Genomic DNA, 26,001 nt, shown 5'->3' with positions numbered 1-26,001 from the left:
TCATATCATTATCTGTTGTAAAAAGAGAAAGTGGTTTATATTGCTATGTGGAAGTCTGCATGTTCTTCATGAGAGAATGTAGTACCTGATGCAGCACGACAAAGGGCGGTCTTTCCTCTGGAGACCCATACTGAGCTCACAAAGAAATAAACAAATTTTCTGTGAGGAAAGCCAGCTTGCTTAGCCACTCTTCATCTTCAAGCAGCTTGCAGCTTTCAGCACATTCTCTCTCCATCAGAAACTTTAGCACTGTTTTTTCTTAGTTTCTAGACTTTCTAAGGGCTTTTTTCTTTGACAGTCAACAAGATTTGTAAAGGAGCACTCTCCCAGCTTGTCATTTTTACAAATCTCTCTGAAATTAAATGCCTTCACACAGACTTTGTTGATACAGCAAAGAGCAGTACTGAAAACATCCATGAAATTCACTTGGCACAGGGAGTTTCCTGGTGGATACTGCAAGAGTACTGCTCAGTTTTGCATTTAAAATATTTCCATTAAAGCAACTCAGTAATTTTTGCCAGTGATGCTGGTATCCCATATGTGCAAATCCCAACTGTCTAATTTAGATCAAAGAAGTTAAAAACTATCACTGGCTGTCATGCCTTCAAGAGATTTTCCTAGTTCTTCAAACACGTTGGAGCCCATGGTCGGAGCGCTGAGCAATGGGGCACCCAACAGTTCATCATAACAAAGTTTTCAGTCTCACACTGAAGAATAAGCAGGTCTGAACTCAGTAGCATCACAATTGTTATAAATTATGAATAGTGCTTGTCCACAGCCAAGACATCTCTGATTTGTGCTGACCACTCAACATCATTATATTACTGGTGTAATTGCAAGTGAGGCCCCAGTCATGTACCAGGCTTGTGGGATGAGGAGCTAAAACCAGGAGGTTCTACTTCACTGCTTGAAAACTTCATCACCTGCAAAAAATGTTTTCTCTTTTGTGGTAGTAAAATGCCTATTGTCTGCAGTATTTACATACAGTGTTTTTAGATACAATATGGGTAGAGCTCTGTGCAGTCTTCTTTGTTTTATTTATTTAAACTTCAGTCTTTTTGCTGTTGTTGTTTTTCCTATATACAATCAGGTTGCACAGCAGATCTGATAGGACAGTTCAGATTTGTCTCAGCATGGATTTGGGAAAATTGCTGCTTTTCAATAGAGCGGCAACGTTAGGTATGATGTAATGGCCTGGAACTGCTCCCTTCTTCTCACAGGCACCAGCTCACCAGGGCAGGGTAAATCACTTCCTTGTAATGTCAGCCTTATACTTTTAAGCTGATACGTTTGATCACCCTCAGTGTTTGAAGATTATCATAACTAGCAATTATAGTACAACTTACATAAGTCTGACTCAGAGCTATTAAAAAAATAGACTGCAGGCAAACCTGGTTTTCTGCTGGGCTCCTTGTTCTACTCTGCCTTCTGCCTCCTGAGATACAGACATGGCCAGCAAAGATGCAGCTGGTGCCATTCTCCCCTGTCCTCTGTGACAGCCTGCAACGTAGGTGCCAGCCCTTCGCTTCAGCATCACCAAGAGTCCCTTGAGTGAGAGCCAAGTGATAGAGGTGCTTATTATTTTTGTTTCAGTGTCTAGACACTTTAAGTCCTTTACATGTAATAACCTAAAATTGTTTTCCACCCCTCCAGAACTCCTGGAGTACCAGCTTTACCTAGGGCCCTTCAGATCTAAATTCTAGCAACATCCTGACTTATACCAATCAAATATTTTTCTCTAACTCAATAATATTTTCACTCCATTATCCTCCAGCACTGCACAGCAAACTATATTGGGAATTGTCTATCACATTCTCCCACAGCTTCTGGCAGTGTGCTATGAGATTTCTGATGTGTTCTGGAAGGAAACCCAATCATAAGTAACAGCACAATATCTCTCTAGCCTCAAAGAAGACATAGATGCCTACCCCAAAGAGGTAGGTCTCTAGATAGAGAGTTTGCAACTCATTTTCATGTTGCAGAACTCTGTACATTTTCTGGAGGAGAAATACAATGCTTTAGAAATTTTAGTCAACAAATTTTAACTAAAACATATTTAATCTAATGTTTTAATATAGAATAAAATCCTTTAAATATGATTTGCCTACAGTTTTGGTTATCGGTTCAAAGAAAACTGTTGAGTTTACTTTTTGGTACCAAGTAAGCTAGGAAGAGCATCACTTTCAGGCATATATCTCTTTTCAAAAAGTGAAACATTTTTGTAGTTTATTTTCATTTTTTTAGAATTGAAAAATCCAATTCATATTAGTAGCTGGATGTAAATAGCATCAGGATAGGCACAATCAGCTCTGGTAGTTACTACTCTTTTCTTTTTATCTGAGATAGGTAGAAGGCTGCTGCACCAATCAGATTTGCAATATTTACAGTTTTTGTGTGACCTGTTTTTCCTCATCTGATACATTGCAAACAAAACTGTAGTCATGTACGAACAGGTTTTGTATCTGGTCAGTCTCTTTGCTGATGTCAAGAAAATATTAACAAAACTGTCAGTTTTATCACTGAATATACCTCTATTTCTCCTTTTATTTCTCTTGAGGATCAATTCACTATTCAACCTAAAAAGTGGCCTAGGTTATTAATGTATGAAGGCCATTTTTGCTGGCATGGTAGAGTTGTATTTGAAGCATCATCGCAGTTCCAGACTGAAATTTGTTTGGGAGGCTATAGGGGAGCAGCTATCCCTCTGGTAAACTGGGCTGTGTTTTCAGAGGAGTGCAAGCTAGGTCTTCTATTCGCTTGCCCAGACAGGTTTGTAAGAATGATGCTTGCATTTATGAACATGGCTGAAAACCCCTAACATATCAATATTTTGCTTTGAGAGCCACTCAATTTATCTGCAAGGACATTCACATTTACACTTGCCCATCATTACACAGAGATGACGTACAGGTGGCTTTTGCTAGTCATGACAACGTTTTCACAGCATGGTTCAAAACAATTTTCATTTTGGCTACCAAAGCAATTTCCACATTCCTGGAGGGTGTTTTATTTGTTCCAGGAGGACAGCAAAGCTACTTTGTGCTTGCACAGAGCAAACATTCGAAGGCATCTGTCACCACTGTGCTCCACTTGTGTGAGTCTGGGGGCCCAGGCCTCAGTCCTGCATGAGGCCATCAAACACGTGGTGAATACTCCCTGTGCAAGGTCCTTGATAAGCAGGGGCCAGACTAGCACATCTGCTAATGGGCATCTTCCAAACTGAAGTTTCACACATGCAGGCAAAACAATACTTAAAAAAATACCTGTAGAAGAAGAAGGAAAGTGGGATTTCTCCCTTGTGCTGTTCTAATTTATCTCCCATGTCATAAATACGAAATGACCTGAAGCTTTGACACAAATCTATGGATGTCTTCTTCATATGGTCATTACATCAAGAAACACTGCTTTCAGGATTTTCAATCCCTATTGTTTTAGTATAACAAAAATAGAAGACGAGGAGTTTCTAGGTGAGAGAGATGAAAACAAACGCTTCATCAATGGCTGCCTTCCCTGAGTCACTGACTTGTAGGGCAGGTCCTTTCCTTCAAAGCTTCATTGCATGTGTTTTGGGCTTCCTTTTCTCCCAAGGTCTGGAAGATATCTGTTCAAATATTTTATTATTGTTATTATTTTTAATAGGAGAATAAACCATTTTTTGACTCAGCACTTGCCCATCAGTCATTGCTACAATATGAGAAACTATTTTTTTTTTCATTTCACAGTTGTTTAGATTTACATTTCACAGTTTCCCAGGCCACAGATCCACTGTCAAAGCCCAATGCATAAAAGAGCAACAGTCAACTGGAGTAGTGTTGGTAAAACTAGAAGTAGGACTGATGGACTTAGAATAATTATACAAAATACAAGATAGCCAACACAACATTGGTTTGCAGAAAAATTTCCTATGCTGCCAGACTGCCTCTGGTACCAGTCCATAAAGCACCCACCTTTGCTGTGTTTGGTTTTGTGAGTGCCTGGATTTCAGCTGTCTCTATGTTCTGGTCTGGGGAAAAACAGTGTGTGCAGGTGAAGCAGCCACTATCTCAAGCTGAGAAGTAGCTGCAGCAACAAAAAAATGAAGCAGTGATCAGAGTGAATGAGATTGGAAGACTTGCAAGAATATAATCAGAGAACCTACAAATGCAAGCATCTAGAATGGCCACTGTGCTGCTGGAAGTGATAACAAGTAGGAAATGGAATCCTGTTTCATTTGAGATAACTGCGTAATTTCACTTAGTGCTTCCTTGTAGGAAACAGAATTTCCAGTACTGTCATGGGGAAGGTATTCAAATCAGAGTGCCCTGACATACTCCTCTTTCACCTTTTTGAAGTGTGCTGAGCAAAGCAAGGATGGAACGGTTCCACTCCTCCAGACAGACAACCACAGTCTGTCCTCAGGAAGGAGAGTGCACCTGTCTAAAATAGTCGGGTATTACAAATTGAGTTAGCATTTTATTTGCTTCAGAGGCTTATTTGTGAGTCTCTTCTGATGATTCATAAGCAGTAACCTAATGCAAAAGACATGAATGCGTCATTAGCAGAAGACTGCATAATTCAGATCTAGAAAACTCTACCAAAGAAACAGATGCTTTGGTAAGAAGATATACAGCTCCCTGAATTTTGGTAGTGGGAGCACTTCAAAAAGGCACTCTGGAAACCAGTTTCCTTCTGGTAGAGTAGATTGTAACCTAGCCATAAGATTTTCACCCAAGAGATAGCATCTGATCCAGCTAGAAGATGACCACATTTTTCCTTTATTTGCAAGCTCAGGTGCACTTGAAAAGGGAAGGTAAGAGGACCTGGACCACAACATTGGGTACTACCATGTGTGGAAAAGAAACCTGACCGCCATTCAAACAGCAGAGGTGAAGCTGGGAATCTTGAGTCACCAGCACACAGAAGACCATTTGGCCTGATATTCTTAATTCTGTTTGCAAAATTCAGAATTGTGTCAGTCTGCAATACTTCATAGAGTGATGGGGAGCTGAGGACTCGGAATGGATTTTCTGAGAAATGGTACATGACTGACTAGCAATAGCCAGACTACAAGGCTTCACTTCAGCCAGCTTTTTTTTGAAATGCCCAGGTATGCTGACAAACCAGAAAATCGCACAGTCCTGATGCTACAGTCCTGATGCAAACCTTGCTTGTTTCTTCTGCGCTGATGGGCCAGTATATGACTGGGTACAACCTGGATGTTGAGCTTTGAAAATCAGACTCATAAAATAAAGTGGGGATGATCAAGCCTAAATGGAAGGGGCAAAAAAACCCAACCAAACAAACTTGTTCGTACTCCCAGCTAACTCACTGCTGTCTTTCTCTGCTCCAGCTTGCTTGGAAGAGTTTTGATTACATGACTTTCCAACTCCACATTTCTACTGATAAATTACATACAGCCCAGAAAATAGATGTTGCAAGGTCCTCCTTTCCCCAGTAGTATGAGCTGTAAGGCAAGAATCCTTGCACACTGTCAGAGCCACTAGCACAGTGCTATGTCAAAGCAATGAGAGCATGTGAAGATGAAGTAAATTGCACTATATTTATGCAATCCAGTTAAAAACAACAGCAGCTGACCTTGAAAAAATTTCTCTTTCCCTTGCCCTTCTTCTAGAGAAGAGCCTACAGGGTCCCAAGGATTCTGATTCTTATAGGGCCCTTAGAGCTAGAATTGGTCCTTTGTCTATGTTAATCCCTATGTTAATCCCTTCTATTTTTTTTTTTTCATCCCACTTACTGTTCAAAATAGACGCTAGAAGGTGCATTCTTGCAGCAAAGTTGCTGATAAGTGTATTGACATCTTAAAGCCTCTCTTTCTTTTGTAACTGAAAGAGTTCTCAAAATCCTAACACCTTAATTAACTGTATTTATTAGCCCTCTACAGCAGCCATCCTTATTGCGGTGTTAGCAGGAACTATTTAATTCCTTTGAAAAAGTTTTCTGGTGTTAATATTCCTTTGTGACATCGATGCAAAATTCAACCTTTTAAAGGATTTTTGAAGAACCTGAACTCTATTTCTTAAATTATTTTAAAAATTCCATACAAGATACAAACAAAAATTATAATATGTATTACAATACAATCAAACTGCAAAGTCATCTGGAAAGTTCTTTAAGTAGAGCATGTCACAAAACAATAAAGTGCTTTTAAATTGTCTGCACCTCCCCACTTCTCCTGTCATCTAAGCAATACATACAGGATGTTCCTTGTTCCAACACCATGAGAAATGATCATTGAAAGTTTTTCTTTTCATTCATACAAAAAAGTAAACCACCGCAACATATAGCAAAACACGTGAAGATCACCTGAAATGCCATCTCTTTCATGCCACCTACTGTAGTTTGTCAGCTCTGTGAAGCAGTAACTCACTTTGGTAGAGCACAGAAGCACATGAGAAGACACCACATCATGTGGTGCACAGCACCAGCTCTTCTTAGCCTCTCTGACTCATCCAAAATGCTGTTCAAGGAGAGAAGCTACTTCTGAGTTACAAAGGTTCTTTGTTTTTATCACAGAGAGGAAAGCTTCTATCTCTCTACCAATTTGTCCCAGCTCTATTTTGATGCGTGAGTAGATTAAAATAAGTAAATCTGCCTGGTCTAAAAGTTGGCAAACCTTTGGATGCATAACTTCATGCCATTTTTTGGGTTTCTTTTAGTTTTAAACAAATCAGTTATTATATCTGGAGTCGCAAATGAGATAATTTTGGACCTTAATTTTCCCTGTGTTTAACAGCAATAGGACCAAACTATTTCATAGGACTTCTTTTATGATAAATATACAAAAAGACAGTGAAGTGCTCAAATACTACAAGGATAGTACTGGAGACAAACAGTTACAAATAGATGTTACAGAAAGAACAAGCTCATTTTGGTCACTGGAACTGGCTTCCCAGAGAAGTGGTCATGGCCCCAAGCCCATCAGAGTTCAAGGCACATCTGGACCATGCTCTTAGTCATATGGTTTAGTTTTAGGTAGTCCTGTGAGGAGCAGGACTTAATGATCTTTATGCATCCCTTCCAACTCAAGATGTTCTATGATTCTTCTCTGTGAATCTCTACAAACAAACATGGGGTGGCTTTTCCACCTGTTGTTGGGTTTTCCAAGGACTAACAAAACCAACACTGTATTTTCAATTGCAATGCATACTTCCAAAGGTAATTCTAAAAAGGAAGCATATTCCTGTGTTTCAATGTTCCATATCTGCAAGCGTTATGATCCATTGAGCCAGACTTCTGTAAGATGGCATCTATGTGACTGAAGGACTTCAGATATATTTCCAAAGTGATACGATTAGTGTAAAGTAAATCTCATTGAAAATGGACAGACCACGAAATCTCCTTGTCTTTCCAATGTGCAGTTTAAAGCAGACAAAACCAAGATACAGTTCCTTCCTTGAGTACCTCACCTTTTATTTGTCATCTAATACTTCTCAAGGTTTCAAGCAAATGCACATGCCCAAAGGAATAAAAATAACCAAATACTCTTCCTCTGATGCTTTTGGAATTTATCCACAGTTTGGAAATTTGCTGAACTAGATGGATGCTCTCTCTGAAGACTCCCAGAACAGAGTAGCTGTAGTGGTTGCCCATATTCCCCCTCCATATACCAGTACAGGACAGCCACCATAGGAATATTGGAGTATACTTTCAGTATGGGCTAAAAATTACTTAATACCTACTCCAAATTCTAACACACTTCCAATGTGACGGGTAGGAAGAAGCATCATGTCAATGACAACATCCACTAGAACAGCAATATCTGGAATTGCATATATGTCAACACGTATTTGTTCAGGTTCATATTTAAAGCTTGCAATGGACTAGCATGAATGAGCATTGCTTTTCTGTGGTTTCCCATCAAATTCCAGACTGGACTGTGAATCCATATTTATACATAATTTTTGCAGAACAAAGCACGCCAAATGGAAAATACTGCTTTCCTTTAAAATACACTACAAAATGTTTTTGTGAGTCATCAGTGTCAGCTGCAAGTTTAAATTCTGAATATAAAAAATATAAGAAGAAGAAAAAGTGGTAAATGCTACTTGTGTACAGGAAAACACAGGAAGGGCTTGGAGATTATAGTAATTCAGATGCCAGTAGGTTAAGCATCAATCTGTAAGCGTTAGTTGTACCAGATTAATGAAGCATCTGTGGTGTTTGCCCAGATTCGCTTTTCCTTTCAGCAATTTATCAATTCTAGCATTCTTGAACATAAAAGCTTAACAAATCCTGTTTACATGTCTTTTTCACACTACTGTTGTCATCTATATTTATTTAAATGATGTTCCTCATTTTTGACATTTTCTCTGGGGCTTGAAGAGCAGGTGTTCAGATATAACTCCAAGTTGTCAAAAATGAAACTGGCAATGATTTTAACAGATACAGCTCTGAGGAAATAAAAGAAAGTTGTAATTTTGAATAATTAAACACCACACATGATTTATTAGACTACCTCATCATTACCCAAATGATATCTTAATTCGGATTTCGTCATAAACACAGAACGGGATGGTGGTCACGGTGGGAATGACACTAGAGATTTGGATGTAACTTCTTGTGTCTGAAGCATTTCTTTGCAAATCTAAGAAAATCACGTTGGCTCTGAACCAAAATCTATCGAGATCGCTTTTGTTTCCCCTCCCAGGCCCCAAATTAGTGGAACGCTTGCTCTAGAGAGACCACTTAGATCAGGGGTGTCAGACTCATTTTCATTAGGGGCCACATCAGCCTCACGGTTGCCTTCAAAGGGCTGAATGTAATTTTAGGACTGTGCAAATATAACTTCTCCTACATTTATGCAGCTGATGTGGCCCCCTGTGAAAATGAGTTTGACAGCCCTGACTTAGATAGCCTGCTCTGGGAAGGATACATCATTATGCAGACTCACCATTGTGTAGCGTACTCCACCTTGCACTCTTTACTGTCTGGGTAAAACTGATATGTGGAATGAATTTGTATCACTTACCATCTCATCAAGCAGCAACACTAACTTGTTGTGTGGTTACTTCACAGTACCCACATATGTAATGGAATAACATGAGTAGATGTAACCTGTTATTTGTAGTTTGGCATGTAACAGAAAGTACATATTCAACTATGTGTTCCTTCTGGCAAATTCCAATAGGCCAAGTCTTTTGCTCCTCAGTGAAGTAAGTTTTGTAGATATATTTATTTTGGAAGCAAGGTTTGATCAAGACTAAAGGAAAGAGGCACAGTGACTTAATGTTTTTGAAAAATTAAAAAAAAAAAATCCTTGAATACTTTCAAGGAAATCACTGTTTCTTGCCAGCTGAATCACCATCAAGTGTTGGCATATCTCAAAGACTAATCAAGATGAATGAAACACATAATTTACCATCCTTCTAACAGGATATTTTTAACAGGAAGCAAAGCCTCCAAAAATATTTTTGTGAAAAACCCCCAAGTGACAGTAAAATAGTGAATACTTTCTACTGTTGATCAAAGGAAAGGAAAGATAAACAGAAATTATGGACATTATTTCATATTCAAGTTTACCTGTATTTCAACCAACTCCAATACAGTACTAATGCAGCACAAGTGATACCAAGAAAATTAAAATATAACAGAGGAGGTATTAACAGATCAAGATACCCTGAACTGGCCTAAGGAAGAACATTGCAGCCCTTTTGGTTGAGTTACTGCTACATCTTGGACTATGATGAAGACTGGCAACTGATAAATAGATGGTGCTTTGTTGTGTTTGGGTTTTTATTGTGTGTGAGGGGTTTTGTGTTGGGTTTTTTGTTTGTTTGTTTTTGTTTGGTTTGTTTTTTTCCCACCAAAAGGGATTTGTATTTAGGCTTCACTATTAACTCTAGTAATAGCATCAGAATGAATTGCCTACTGCAGTCTAAAACACAAGCTGTTAGCTGCAATCATACGGCAATAATTGAGCACTCTTCAGCTCTTAGCCCAGGGCTCCTTTCAGTGTTTAGGAAAACAGAAGTGACTTTGAGCATGCCACGTAGGTAGGTTGATGCACAAGTCTTGTGAATGAAGTAAAGTAGGAGCTGAGATACCTACAGGTAAAAATCTGCCCAAGCTGCTGAGCCTTTGCTCATACTACTTGGGGATTTCAGCACTTCTGCTCAGAAGTAGCAAAGTAATTGTGCAGATCTACCAGGAAACTACCTAAATCAGTCTCGGCCAAGACCAGCATGTGGAACTTTACTCACCTTCTCTACAAAGAGGGAAAACTCACAGCACTGCCACGCTTCCAGTGGTGGATTTTTGGCATTTTTCATGTTGGGTCTATGCGTACTACTGTGGGCATTTACTATAAAAGTGGCAAAAGCAAGAGTAGTGAGGTCCAAATTGAAAAGTGAAACTGAAATGACTGACAAAACTGAAAACAGGAGGTTACGCTTCTCACCAGCTGCAGGAAACACCAAGTCAGGAGCTGCTGGTGCTGAAGTGTGTCCAAGAAATAGGCATACTGAAACGTATTGTTAATTTAAATCAACAGCTTCTAATCACTTAGCGCTGATAACACATACGTAATGGAAACGAAGCAAGTCCATAATATCAAGGCACTGATTCATCCGTGAGGCATCTTCCAGGGAACAATAAGTCATGCATTTCAGACTCTGACTTAAAATGTCTGCTTTAAGCTCAGAAAAGAGCACTCAGGCTGCTCTTCCTGGCTAATTAGAACCAATTAGTTCTTCCTAAACTAATACACAAAGAGTAAATACAGACATCTTTGTGTTTCAGACACAATACTCTATGGAACAACTACAAGATAGAGAACAGTGAATTCTTACAGCCATTTGTGATGTGTTTTGCAGAACAGCGTTCTTGGTCAGCTTTCAAATTTCTTCTATTATTCCAGCTGAATGTCCACTTTCACAATAAAGCCATAGAAAGAACTAACACTGTCCTTTACTAACAGAACAGCATTTGTACCCTTATACTGCCAGTTCAACTACACAGAAAATACAAGGATCCCCAAGACAATGCAGTGACTTAAAATGCTCTACCAAACCCCATACAGTCAACAACTGCCATATAAACTAACATCTGGAAGCAGGGACACATGTTTGAAAGAACTTGAATGAAGACATTAGAGACAAATGACTTATGGTAGGGAATCACTGATGAAATAAAAAGGCAATTAAAAAACCCTGGTCCTGGCCCTGCTGCCCCTGCACCCCATTTTTATTTTTTTTTTTTTTACAAAGTATCTGAAATATATTATGCCTTTCTGTGCCTATTTTTTTCTAAAGAAGGGGTAGTAATATTAGATATGTTAAAAGTTATAATCAAGATTTTTTTTTTCAAAATCAGCCTACTCCACTGCGTTTTCACCTTAACATACTCGAGTTTTGCATTTCATTAAAAAACTTCAACATGACTGTGTCCTTATGCCAAAATTCCTGCTTTCACTATTAAAAAAAGTCCACTCCCTGTGTGAAATAAACTTTTCATTCTCTTTCGACACCCCTTTGAGCATTCAAATACAGTAATATCAAAGCATTGTAAATAACATCAGTGCCAATGTGGATGGTGTCACTGGAACAGCACCTGTTCCTACAGGTCCAAGCTACCCCACAGTAAGAGGCTGGAACAGAGAAGAGAGGATGAACAAAGCACTATCTATGAAGTCTTAAATCTAATCTGTTACTTTACAAAGTGAAAAACTGAACCTAAAAAAAGGTTGCTTGCTACGAAAAAAGTGCTCTTTTGGAACACAAATTACTAATTTTTAGGATTATGGTCATTGCCGTCTCTTGATTGTCTGTGAAAGCCAAGATTAACTGCTAATCTACAATGAGGGCAAGGAAAAATAAATATTGTATCTTGATAATTAATGTAATCAAATCCTAGTTTGTGAATTGTCTACGTTCTGAAATGCCCCAGCTTTATAAACAATTTTATATATTGTGAAAACAAAACAAAACATGAGAACACTGTTATGTCTATTCTCTCAGTTGTGGGTATCATGTCAAATCATGTTACTGCTGTTCACTCTGTAATTTCAGTGTGTGTTTGACGCAAAACCTTCCGAAATGGACTGTCTGATATCTGTCTAGGCAACCAGAACTTGAGACTAACAATCAAGACAGGGAAAATATTCTTTGGTCACGATGTTTTTATGACTATAGAAATAATGAAGTTCTCACAGAAGGAAAATACAAAGTAGATACTGTCAATCTCCATTTAAGAAAAAGTGCCGATAATTTGCCTTTTTTTCTTGTTTGTATTTTTTCATTTAATGTGTTATGTTTAAATAACCGTTTTACCTATATATATATATATATATATATATATATACACACACACACATATTTGTATTGTGTGGATTTGAATCATTTGTGCCGTGGTAGTGTTTACATGTCAATATCATGTGCTACCTTATTAAGTTAAGCACTCTGCCTAAGAATTCATGATCATCTATTTTACATTTGTCTGACAGGTATCATCACAACTTTATTATATGACAGGCTATGGCTCATTACCACACTGACCCCTCCTAACAAGAGAACCAAAACCTCAGGAGATGTAGCTATTTTAAAAAGACTAAACATTCACAACTACATATTTCCTCATATTTATTTTGTAACAGTACTTTTCTAAAACATATTAAAATAGAAAAGATGTTCATCTGTTTCATCATACAAAGAAAATACCAACATAGTAATAAAATACTGAAAATATATGAAAGCACCAAAACATTAAAATATTCATATTGGCAAAGATTCTAAGAATATATTTCTTGCAATTTTATAGTAAAGTGCTATTCAATCACTCAAATTAAGGAATTGGCATTTTAATAGCATGGTTATTATTATCTTCAGGTTACAAGTTACTTCGTTACCTTTCTCAACAAGACAACAACCCACTTGGTTGGAAGCAAAGCATTTGCATGCACATGAAAATAACAAACAACAGCTTCACAGTAAGCAGTGAACAATTTAAGTTGCCAACTCATTAAGAAAACAAAATACCAAGAAGCAAACTGAACAGAAATTGGATCAGTGAAAAATTAAGAAAATGTAGATTTGGTAAAACATTGTATAAATTAAGAAAGGGGAGAAGACTGTGCACCAAACAATTCTTTAGACTCGCCTTTTACATGGTAATTTTTTAGTAATCATATTGCTGCTTTATTAGTTCATCCGTTGAGTAATGAATTTTTTTTAAACTGCCCTTGTCTTGTTCCTAGAAATGATAGTACCTCTACAAAACACTGATGAGATACTGTAAGGAAAAACACAGAAGCAGAATATGACCTTTCTTTTTCCTCAATAATCTCTTATCATCTATTGAAGTCAGCAGACAAAACTAAATGATCTGTTACAAAGCCAATTTGTAGCAAAAATTAATTCTCATAAAGAAAGTATTTTAGATTTTTAGACCTCATCAAGAGTTAACATTTTAAATGTATGAAAGATACAATCAGTCTCTTTTTAAGTGTTTATCATTTTAATATACATATTTACAGCAATGAGTACAAAGAATTCTGGTTAGCATAAGTTCTCACTGGCTTCATACACCATTTCCACAACAGTTTCTGAGAAATGGCAGATACAACACATTTATGTTGCCTTCAACATCATTTAATCTTCCTGACTTGACTTTTTTCATAAATTCATCTGTAATTTAAGCATATTGCACATCTCAGAATAAGTTCTTACACTGACTATTCATTAACCTTTTTATGAACCAATAATAGGTCATCAAAAGTCAACTCACACTCTTTCTGCAATTTGGCATAGAGTTGCTTTCAAAAAAAAGATAAAGAATAGTGTCTCATCATTATTATTTCATTAGTATCTTTGGAATCAAACAAGGGTTATATTCCTGGTCAATATAGCTGTGTATGTGTTATTTAAAATAACATTTCATTCAGAAAAAGCACAGAAATAAGGAATTTAACCAATTAAAGCAATGAGCCAGAATTACTAAAATAATGACTAACAACAAATATCTTCCTTAACATGTGCATGTACATAGACTGTATAAAAAAAATTGGCTATACAACATAATTTCTGTAAATTTTCCTGAATGAACAGGTTAACCTTTAGAATACACTAAGCTGACTGCTTGCATCTTCTATGAGAGTAATTCAGGATGTAAGAATGAACATGATGAAAATAAATGAAATACTGTATTTAAAGTAAATGAATAGAGGCAAGAAACCTAGACAGCTTTAAATTATATTGTATTTGGTTTCTTTCTTCTAGTTCAGTAGTATTTATTGAGTTGCACAGGGAAAACAGCTCTAACATCTTCCTCATGCCCTGTTTCGAGTTCCAACTTTTAGTAATTTCCTTTGCTGGTCATTCTTTTCCTCTTCCTTTGCTGGTCATTCTTTCTTTCATTTTTCCCCCAACAAGTTGTATCATTGTTCACTGTTGTGGACTCACAAACCTTATTTTGGCAGTTCTAGAATCTGAGAAGAGCACTGCAATCCCTTCCATTCCAACCAGCCACACAACAGGCAGCACGTCCAGCGCGCAGGAGTTCTTTTTAGCTTCTCTGGGTATACGCCAGGTAGAAGCAGAAGGCAACCACAGTAACTGACAGTAACGATAAAACAACTGACAACTGCTGGAACCAGAGGCAGCGATCGATCTGCTCTTGAAGTCTTTTATTAATTTGCAGTAAACGAGTTAGCTGAAAACAGAAACAGTTTCATTAAATTAGAATTACTGCACCTGGAAGTACTTGTTAACTCAGAGCTATTTAGCCAACGAGCACAGTGAAGACTTCTCTTAATGATCTCTCAGTGATATTTTTTCGATCACTACACACACTTCAGGAATCTCTTCCACTAAAGGAGCTTCACATCTTAAGAATTATGGAGAGCTCCTGTTGCCTGTATCAAGCAGGTGACATCTTTACATTAGGAAGCACAAGATATTGCTGAGGCTGATATCCCAGATCTGTAATATACACAAGAGGAATGAGCAAACAGCACTGAAAGCAGTATTTTATGCAACCATTACGATTCGACAAAATAATTGAATCACTGTCACTGATTTAGTTACATTCAACTGCTAAGCTTTTCAAGTACTGTAATTTACAAAGTACCAAAGAGGTTTAGTACAAATTCTTTTTATCTCTATCATATTTTACAATTTTGTTCAATAGTCAGCACAGAGTAATACACTATTACCTGTATATGTAAATCTTCATTGGTTTTTGCTGGAGTATTAAATGCATTCTCTTTTAAAGTCAGAGAAGAAGGCTTACTACTTTCTACGACATGACACCTGAGCCTGTAAAAGGGGAAAAAATGCACCAAAAATCATAAATTCAATGTAACGTTGTGTAATTAACAGTAAACAGTCCATCTAACAGCTATTATATGCGCTTTATCATCTGTTCTAGTTGATTAATTTTCTAAATTACTATTGCAACGATAGTCTGAAAAGGCTTCCTCAGTGCAACGATTACATTTTGACAGCTTTTCATATAGAAAGCAAAGTCAAAATTACCTGCATGTTTAGTTAAGATATATCTTCATCATTTTAAATTCATAGCACAGGATGCACTGGATTATTCAGTCAAATACTTAAAACGAGAGACGCGACACTGTATTGAACAGCAAACAAAATCTAAAGGTTTCCTTTCCATTTTAACCCTTAGCAACAACATTTTTTCATGTACTCCACCTCTTCCACAGTTGAAAAAGCAGGAATAGAATTTCAAAGCATAACTGAAGGTAATGGAATCCTATGCAATTTATAAAATACCATAGAAGCTTCTCTGGTAACATGCAAGTCAATTAGTGTGGGAATGAATGTATTTGTTAAAGAAATTTTTCAATTGAGGCTGAGCAATTTTCTGTTTTAAGGGAAGAGAAATGCTAAAACTTCTCCAGCAAGACAAAGCAAAAAAAGGGACAAATACGTGTGATAAAATCTAAGTAGATTCCTCAGATGATGTACTTGTGCATATACTACAAACAATAATTACATTCTTCACTACTTCTAATCTAGGTTTACTAGAAAGTAAAGGTCAGTTTTGTTTTCATCAGTAATGTATACACATGGCACACTTTACAGGTGATAAACTTAATGTAATCAAATAATCTATCCCTATTGCTTCAGTGTCTATTTGAAAAAAAATTGCAACATTTATGCAAGGAAGCTTAAGGTGACTCATAAGATACAGATTTTGCTTAACAGGGAAGAAAGGGATATGCATTTGAAGCAAAGATGGAGCAAGACTTAGGCATCAAGTCTCAAAAATACTTTTTCCATGTCAATTTTGGCCATCGGGAGGTAAAGGCAGCTGAATAAAAAGACCCCAAAACCCAGGAACAATCTAAAGTAAAAATAGAGTCAAATTATTTTCTTTTAAAAGGTGAAACAGCATCTTGATATCACGACTCTAAGACTTCTGAATGAAAGAGAACTACAATGAACTTTTCCTAGAAATGTACAGTGATACAACTAGACGTGAACAGATGAGGGAGAAGAGTAACAAGCATATTTAAGAGAGTGTACGGGGAAACATATCTTCCTAATGGTATTTTTTCACTATTGAAAATTGAAAACACACATATGAACATGTATAGGTTTTACAGAAATTTTCTACAAAACGATGATTTTTCCATAGCAGAAAGGGAATATTTTTTGTCTAGAAAAGAGTTTTGCATTTGATATCTTCTTCCCTTGCTGCTTTTTTTTGAAAACTCAAGTGACACATTCCTATTAAAAAAAAAAAATCTACTGGCCACGTGTATTGTCACATTCATTCACATTTTTTCTACTCAACTCTTAATCAGCACAATAACAACAACAAAAAGAAGAGCACATACAGAATACCGTGTCATTTTATGCATTAAAACCACTTCTAATCAGTTAAAACACAGCAGAAGCCTCACCAATACCCATACAACTGGGTTTGGAGAACCCTTCACTGGTTATGATATGCAAGTGCTATAAGCCTGCTTGATGATAACGGCTAAAAAAAATCCCATGTTAACAAAAACCATATGCTCACCTATGTTCCATCACTTTGGTCCTAGGGACTTCTTTCCAAAACTGAGTCAGTTCTGGTACACCTGCTCCAGAAGGCTGATCCATTTCTGCTGCCATTATAAGGAAACGATCCTGCAGAGAAGCTGCAAAACCTGCCCTCAAAGAAAAAGAAGAGCAAGAGTGTGTTTGGATAAAATAATATTACGAAGCGTATAGAAGCATTTTTGAACAAAGGTGTTATAAAATGAGAGCTTGTTTATTGCAGGACATAGGACATTGACTACAAATAAAACTAATTAAATATCTAAAGCTCAATAATTTTGATTACAGTCTTTCCAGTGTTCTACAGTTTCCTTTTAAAAGAACTAGTTTCATCTGAACAATTCAGGACAACCCAGAATGTTGTAAAGAACGTATTCTCCAGCAAATTCACCTGTCCTTGCAACAATCTAGGAAACTGTCTTATCACAGATTAACTGCCACTGTAGTAAATCAGTACAAGCAGTTTCAAATGCTGTCTGACATCCATGGTTTTTTACAAATAGTAACACTCTCATACAACAGTCGAGTAGTCATGCATGAGTCAGTCTTACACCCCAGCAAGCACATACAAAAGTTAGTATCTTTTAGTATCTTTTCCAGACTTCTTAAAAATTCTATTCAAGATTTCACTTACCACCATGAAGAGAGACTATTATATCCAATGACATGCCAGGTTCACAGCTGCTGTTACTGGGTTTAACTCTGTATTTTTCAGGAGCAGTTGTTCTCACCTATAAACAAACAACACGCACGCATATAGCAAATCCATTCACAAACTATGATTGTTTCATAACCATCCTCATTCATTAATAACTAAAATTCCCAAAAGCCTAAATATAAAGACATGATAACACACAGTCTTTAAAAATACTTTATTTTGTAGGAGTCATCAGACTCTGGTATTTTACTTTTTCCTCCCTTTCAACTATTTCTTTCTTTTCTACTATATGCTATTTTTTTCTCTTATATACATACTTTAAAAGAGCCAAGAACATCAAACTAACTATCTGTTAAAATTCTTAATACAAAAGTATAGAAACTTCAGGTTTTTGTGTGTACTGAGAACACCAAAGATGTGGTAGAAATTCAAATCAACACACAAGTCAATTCAGTATTTCTGAAGAAAACATAACTGCATTCATTCCTTTGATGGGGACATTTGCAGATGGAGCTGCATTATTTTAGAGCATTACTAACTTGTTCCCAGCCAAGATTTAAAAATGAGGAAAATTCCAAAAAGATCACTTTGCAATGTTCAAGCCTTTCTTTTTTTTGGAAAATATTAGACTCTCACTAAACTAACCCTCACCATAGCTCTTTTTCAGTCAGTGCTCCAAAGATTGGTATTACTAATTATCCCCTTTGGGGTGGTACATAATAGGTATAAATTCAGCCGGAAGATTTCTTTGATCTGCTTCAAACATCACAACAGAATTAAAAAAATTTAGACTGAAAAGTGTGTTTATTAGTATTTTTCCTCCTTACTTAAGAAAAAGTTACACATTTAGTAAAGTAAACCAGGCCACACATAAAATACTTACCTTAAAAGCCACTATGTTTTTAGTGACATTTGTGAGAACTATCAAACATTTTTTCTCTCCAGTTTCTTTGGATCCAAAATATAGTTCTTCTGCCGGGCTAATAAGAAATTTAACAATAATTAATTTCCTCATATTATCTTTACAACATATCATAAAAAAAAATTGACTACACCTAGAAGAAAACAAAATACTTTCAACCCTGTAGCTACAGTCACTATAAACAATTTTTCATCAAAAAAGCTGTGAAAACAAAATGCAGAAATTTTGTAGTGAAGCTCAGGGCTGACTCATGACCACAAGTGGATCTCGCTAATTCAGCTGTTACTGCCCTAGACTTCTTCCATCTGGAAGAGCGTGATCATCTGCAACAGCAGGAATAGCAAACATGTATATACAGTCCCTTCACCCACTGCATCTTGGAGCAGTATGTTATGGGAAAAGCATAACTCATTTTAATTTATGGTAATATTAAAGAGTATAAGGTGTCACAGACAGAGAGTAATTTCCATCTTGTACATCTATCCTTGTAATGGGTGTAGTACCCACAACAGAGGAGCAGGCACATATCTGCAAGTGGCAATTGTTTCAACCACCACAGCCAAATTCACTTGTACTTATGAGTCAGTCTTCACACACTTCTGGTGACACATGCACAAATAAAGTTATTCCTTGTTTTTAACATTATTTTGCAATTAGGAGAGTCATGCATGAAATCTTTTAAACCATATCAAACTAACACAACTCATTTTGGAAGAAGCATTCAAATGAACACTACTAGGCCAAAAGCAGGGCATGCTCCTATACTATCAGTTGAAAGGAAACTCAAGCAGCAAGGGAAAAACTGCTACATCAGGACTACACAAAGAACTGCCATACTACACAGTATCACAGAATCGCATATTGTTTTAACAGAAAGCCTTTTTCAAAAAAACTCTGTCACTTCTTTTCCCATTCTCCCCTTTTAAGAATGCAAATTTCATGTTAGTTGGATCTCCTTTCGTTATACCAATCCTCCTTTCTCCTCTCACTTAAACCAGTGTACTAGCTGAGAAGAAAAATCCTTGGTGCTGTAAGGCAAGTCTAGAAGAGTCATCGAGTGGTGACAGTGGGGTGGGGGCATGCCTGTGTTTTGCAATGCATTAGGCAGCTCACATGACAATCATTTTTTTCTGCTTTTTGGTGGGGAAGAGGGAAGTGTACTGAGGCAGAAAGCAAGAAACTGATGGGTTTAAAAAAAGATTAATAGAGTAACTGCATCCCCTTCTCCCTGGTGTTCTTTCATTCCCAAATTCTCCACTTAAGTAACCAACAACAGCAGCGAATGGAAGGATTGTAGTGACAAAATATTTTGGTTATCTTAATACTGTACTATTGCCACTGGGTGTTGCAGTAATTGCAAGATGAACCACAAATGAGACAGGAAAGCATTAACTAGCATTAAAACAAGCCACAAAAATAGCTCAAGGAAAGGACAGTTCCATCAGAATCTGATCTTTCCTGTTCTACCACCCTATCTATTTACAAAACAAGAAACAGGGCTTCAGGGTCACTGCTGTATGACTGTTGTCTGTCAAATCAACCAGTCCCATAGTGCATAGTGCTGGAAGTGGGTGGTGTGTAGTTGTTGGAAGGGTGGGGTGTTTTATTTTAAATGAACACCTACGCTTTTTAATTTTAATCTTTACTCTGATGCATGGTGGGCAACTGTTTCAGCTTCCACTAGAAATTCTCATCTGAAAATACACAACACAAGCTAGTCTTCTGTCTGAAAGTTCAAGTAAACTGCTCCTTTTTGTCTTACCAAACCAATTTCATTTATTGAGGAGGAAGGTCAATAAAGACCAGGCTTTCATAGCAAGGTATGCAAGGCAAATGCAATAGTGGTCTACACCAGCGACACAGATATCTAGGTGAGTATGACTACAAATGCAAGAAACAGACAGGCACAAGCAGAATCATAGAATAGCTTAGGTTGGAAGGGACCTTCAAAGGTCATCTGGTCCAACTCCCTGCAATGAGCAGGGACATCTTCAACTAGATCAGGTTGCTCAGAGCCCCGTCCAGCCTGGCCTGGAATGTCTCCAGGGATGGGGCATCTACCACCTCTCTGGGCAACCTGGGCCAGTGTCTCACCACCGTCATTGTAAAAAATTTCTTCCTCATGTCTGGTCTAAATCTCCCCTCTTCTAGTTTAAAACCATTACCCCTTGTCCTGTTGCAAGGGGTACCCCAGCTTGGGTCATACACCAGAGCCAACAAGTACTCATCAGTGCAGGGGTCCAAGGAGGCACAGTGAGAGGTACAGAAATGCTGCTGGTTCTTGGTGATTTCATGATGTCAGAGCTGCTGCGCTCCAGCCTTCCACTCAGGCTACAGGCTGTTCCTTCACGGGGCAATGCTGCCACCAGCAAGGATAAATGGTAATTATACTGGCAGAGCTTATAGTTTCTCAGAGAGGCTGCTGCAAATAGCTATACATGGGACTATATATTATCAATTCTAAAACTTCAGTGTCCTAAGAAAGATTCCAGGGAAATAAAAACTAGTTCTAGGTTCTGCAGAGTTAGAATATTATTAAAATGAAACAACTGTGCATACTCACAAGAGTTTACTAAAAAAAAAAAAAAAAAAAATAAAAATAAAAAAACACCAAACAGCAAGGACGATGGAGACATCAGTGTTTTATTTTTGCATGACAACAAGACTACAAGTATTAGCACCTCTATACTTGATTAAGTTTACTCTTTCATGTAATTTACATGAACTCCAACACCTCTATTCCAATGGTAGCATTTGGAATGTTTTATTAGAAAAAAGGTTGGGGAGGCAGGGGGGCTGGGTGGTGGTTTTCTTTGCTTGGGTTGTTGTTTTGGTTTTGTTTCTCTGGGGTGTTTTGTTGTATTTTAAGTGGATAGAAGAACACAGCAGATTTTGTTTAAAGTTTTTCTGTCCCTGTGACATTCTTTTAAAAATTAATCACAATTCTGCAATCTATGCCTTTGTCCTGCCATATGAGAAGCTAAGTCTAAACAGAGGAGGGTTATGAGAAGCTAAGTCTAAACAGAGGAGGGTTTTTGCACAAAGTACTATAAAGATAATTTTCATTTCAAAACTGGATACAAAAATATTTTTGATGCTAATGAGTATGTCATTATCTAAATTCATTGCAAAACTAATCCAGTATAGAACTTACAAAATTATCTAAGGAATTACCTATAAATTAGATATTTTCTTCATTCATCTAATAGCAAACTGAAAGTGAAAATAAAAGTTAGCATCTAAATCAATTTCTAAACAGACACCTTAACCTGAAAGGCAGTGAAAATAAAAAGCGATATTGGCCAATTCATTTTTTTTCCTAGTTTAATGATAAAAAGCAGATTAACTGCAGGATGTAAGCATCTTGGATGACAAAAAATCTTCTGAGCACATATGCCATTTATACAGAGCACGTCCCACACAAAATAAATTGGACCCATTCGGTAAAGTTTAACTGGTGCAAACTACTAGTGTAGACATTTCCACTGCCTTAAAGGAATTCAAGCAAGATTTAACAGCAAAAGCTGTCTTAGTAAATACATTGTTTTTTTCTTAAGCCAATGCAATCAGTGTCAAACCACTGCTCTCATTATACAGTGGCACAGGTTTAACTAAATCAAATGATGTTTTCTCAATATAGATGAAAACATAGATGCTTCTACAATTCTATGAAATGCACACCTACTACATAGTACAAAAAACATGCCAATGGGGACACCAGGGATTCCTTAATGACATATAAAAGAAGAAAAATTCCGAACTTTGTAAAAATAATTCTTAAAAGGGTGTTTATAATAGTTTTACTCTAATAGTCTGCAAAAAAAAAAAAATAGTGTATTTTGCAAACCAACTAGTTCAGTACTCAAATGTCCAAGGCACATTATATATATATATAAAAAAATTGTTACCTGATATGTAATAAAGGTCCTTTAAAAGTGGTTAATGCTTTCTTTGCATTTTTTGGTTTGCTCTCTGTTTTGTCAGTTTCCTCTGATTTGGAAATTTGTTCTATAGAATTCATCTGAGTAAAAAGGACAGTTATAATGATTAACTAGAAACGTAGGTTACACAAGTTACAGACTTATGCAGGTATTTTGAAGAATACGAGGAGGCTTATTTCAACAATTTATATCTTGCAGACCAGGCTAAATATGTATTCATTCCCTGAAGCTGCTCAAATTCCACTGAATAAAATTATTTGTTATAGAAGTTACATAATGTATTAAACATGCGTGAAACAAAACTTGTGCTTTTTTCCATGTATTTTACCTCATTTTTGAACACTCCAGACAGATTAAGTTATTGTTCTTGAAATATTTAAGATTATAAAGCACTGATGCTATTCTGCCACTGCAAAACTTTTCAATTAAAACAGATATCCCAATACAATCACTGAACACTGAATAGCAAACACAATAACAATCCCACACTTTATTGTACTGCAGAGTTGCTAAACAGATCTCCACTGCTTTTAGATGGAACTCTGAAGTACTGGAGAACTTGAAAGAAACAATGCTGATTGAATTGGTGCATCCAAAACTGCAGATATCTTAGGTTCTGAGGGTCTTCCTCTATTACATTAAGAAAATAGATGTCAACAGGCCAGGACATATTATAAAAAAAATGAAAAGCTCTGGAATTAAGTGCAAAATGGGCTGGGAAGGGGAAATACAGAAGACTGAAATTATAAGTGATATCACGACTCAAGATCAGCTAGCTGAACAGTTTCTTTAGCCTTGTCTTTATTCTACTTTATTCTCTCTATGGAGAGAAGACATAAAGAGAATTAAGTTTATGTAAGTTTGAAGTATGGGAATGAGAGGAACACAAGACTTTGGAGAAAACCCGTTTTATAAAAAGAAACCACACAGCAACTTTATTTCCTTTTTTTAATAATTACAATTATAGTAAAAGGTTAGTGTGTAAATAGACTGCGCTAGTTATGTGTTGGGCTTTATACTACATAAGCCTAGTTAAAATTACCAGAGAAAATATTACTATTGCACGCACTAAAGGTGGAAGCATCCACAGGACAGGCACTTACTGAGTTTACCACTCAAGGCTCCCTCTACTTTGTGGAAAGAAACAGGCCCTTCTATAGGACAAGAGGAAGCATACATACAGAAAATAAATCAGATGAAATCTTAGTGATGACAAGAGCCTGCATATAAAGACTGGTAGTGTAGTAAATAATAAAGAAAACAATATCTTACAGATCACTTGAAATCTGTTAGTTTGAAAGCTGGTCTTAATACTCTTTTTTTTTTTTTTTTAATAAGACACAGTCAAGTAAAAAAAAAACCAAACACCTTAGAAACAGGAGATGCCAACCATTCTGAGAAAATAAGAGAGTATTTCTGAAAAACATTTTGGAAAAGAACTTAACATTGAAGAAGCAAACAATGGTGTACTTGCTGTGGAAAGAGCAAGTATTATTCTTAAATATGTGACCAAAAGAATAGCGAGTTGAAGCAAAACAGTCTACTTCTTACAGAAATAGAACCAACAACGAGATATGGTCTGAAGTTTTAAAAGTGTGTTAAAGGTAAGGCCTTATATGTGCCTTAAGATCATTTGATACATGATGACCACAAATGTCAATCTTAGTTCATTGAAAGGATTGAGTAGCAGCTTGATTACACTTGATTATAAGAGAAAATACCAAAAAACATTATTTTAAGAGTGAAAACACCAAAAAAAAAAACCCACCAAAAAAACCCACTAAAACAAACAACAACAAAAAACACACACACCAAAAAAAAAAACCAACCCACCCAAAAAACCCTCACAAACAAACAAAACACCTTAAGTAGGAAGCTGAAGTCAGCCAAGCAAATGAAAAACAAGCACTGAGACTATAAAGCACCAAAGCAAACTCATGCACTGAACAGGAATTCTTCACTTTTCCATATCTGAGAATCAAAGTTTGGGAGCTGTGCTACAACCAAAAGAAGCTTCCAAGTCTAATGGTCAAGAAGTCACCAAGGTTACATAAAGCTTCCTTTTGACCTTAAGGTCACTGAAATAATTTACTTTTGAATAGCTGGCCAAGTTGCAAAGAACAGCTGGACTACGTAAAGTAAGCTGTGTTTCAAATTATTCTGACAAAAACTTAGAACAGTAAATGAAACTGGAAGCACAATAAAGTATTCTGATTTTTCTACTATTTTCAAGAGTGATACTCCCACTGACTATCATTGCATATTGCTAAATATCACCTCATATGGACTTGTGTAAAACAATATTTCTGGATAAAAATCACCGCAGGAAGATTATATTGTAGAACAAGATCAATAAATTAGGGATACTATTTCTCCTGAGACTAAATGAACACTTTTATATGTTGAGATTTTATCAATAATTTAAGAAAACACATTCACATTCAGTATAAATATTTAACTTAGTTTTTTCTCATGTACATACTGACTTAAGCATCTGAGAAAACGAGATGTATTTTCAGATGTACACCACTAGATATCCCAAGATGAAAAATAAACCAACTAAAACAAACCAGAAACATTTTAAATTATACTGTACAACTCACTATATTCCAGAGATACACTAAATATTTGGCACACATTTAACTCATTCAGAAGCATAACCGGTCTTCACAGACTAAGATGCAAGATTGAAACTGAAAGTATAATTTTCATTTTTACTGGGTTCTTGTGTCAAACTGGAGGTCGGAAAAAAAACGAAAGCCAAACATGAAACAAAATTTATATGCTTCTTGTCCCACTTTGTAACATTTAACTAGTCTTGCCTCAGCCTTCAGAGTTAAGATACCTTTTTCTGATTAAGGCTGTGTTCTTCATTCAGCTCCCCAGTCTCCTTGGTCTCTACATCTATCTCTTCTTTACTTTCATGCTCATCTTCACTAGTAATGGGCCCATTTTCACATAGAGGAGTTTGAAAATCATCATCAACCAGTGGAGGATAACTGTACTTGAAAGAATCCTAAAACATAAGGAGATTTTTAAAGGACCGGTTATTTAGGAGGATGAGGAGTGCCTTCTCAAGTATTTTTAATGGAAATACTACCAATTTTTTGTTGTTGTTTCACATGACTTCAATGTTTCATTTATTCATTTTAAATTGGACTCCTGTGCACAAAGCTCACACTACCATTATTTTATATTTTATCATCATTAATAAACAAATAAATACAGTCACCCAATGAAGCCACTAAATTGTAACAACTGATGTTATTTATAGTCACAGCAGAACTAGAATATCTGGTCTATCGAGGATCAGCATTCAGAGTCTCAATACTGAAGATTTTTTCTTAGTTCTAGGAAACGCGGTTTAAAACCTCCGACAGCTATTTCTGAAGAATGCTCCAAAAGTGACAAAAAACTTCAGTTGTTCTTTGTATTTTATTTTAATAATAGCCATGGTTTGAAAACAAACAAACAAACAAC

General features: G+C 36.5%; 1 protein-coding gene across 2 annotated transcripts in view; it reads right to left on the bottom strand.

The window, feature by feature from the left end:
* Positions 1 to 12,562: 12,562 nt before the first annotated feature.
* MOSPD2 (motile sperm domain containing 2) overlaps positions 12,563 to 26,001 on the bottom strand; it is a 32,400-nt gene continuing 18,961 nt past the window's right edge. For both annotated transcript variants that reach the window (XM_082045699.1, XM_082045700.1), the window contains exons 9-15: positions 25,367 to 25,537; positions 22,489 to 22,601; positions 18,542 to 18,638; positions 17,635 to 17,731; positions 16,981 to 17,110; positions 15,146 to 15,248; positions 12,563 to 14,643 (exon numbers count right to left, since the gene is read on the bottom strand). In XM_082045699.1, coding sequence (XP_081901825.1) covers positions 14,497 to 14,643; positions 15,146 to 15,248; positions 16,981 to 17,110; positions 17,635 to 17,731; positions 18,542 to 18,638; positions 22,489 to 22,601; positions 25,367 to 25,537 — 858 coding nt within the window. In that variant the 3' untranslated portion in view covers positions 12,563 to 14,496. The remainder of the gene's footprint in view (positions 14,644 to 15,145; positions 15,249 to 16,980; positions 17,111 to 17,634; positions 17,732 to 18,541; positions 18,639 to 22,488; positions 22,602 to 25,366; positions 25,538 to 26,001) is intronic.

The sequence above is a fragment of the Streptopelia decaocto genome, assembly GCF_964273445.1.
Source record: "Streptopelia decaocto genome assembly, chromosome: 1".
Lineage (NCBI taxonomy): Eukaryota > Metazoa > Chordata > Aves > Columbiformes > Columbidae > Streptopelia > Streptopelia decaocto.
The sequence above is the reverse complement of the archived record's forward strand: the minus strand, read 5'-3'. Positions and strand labels throughout refer to the sequence as shown.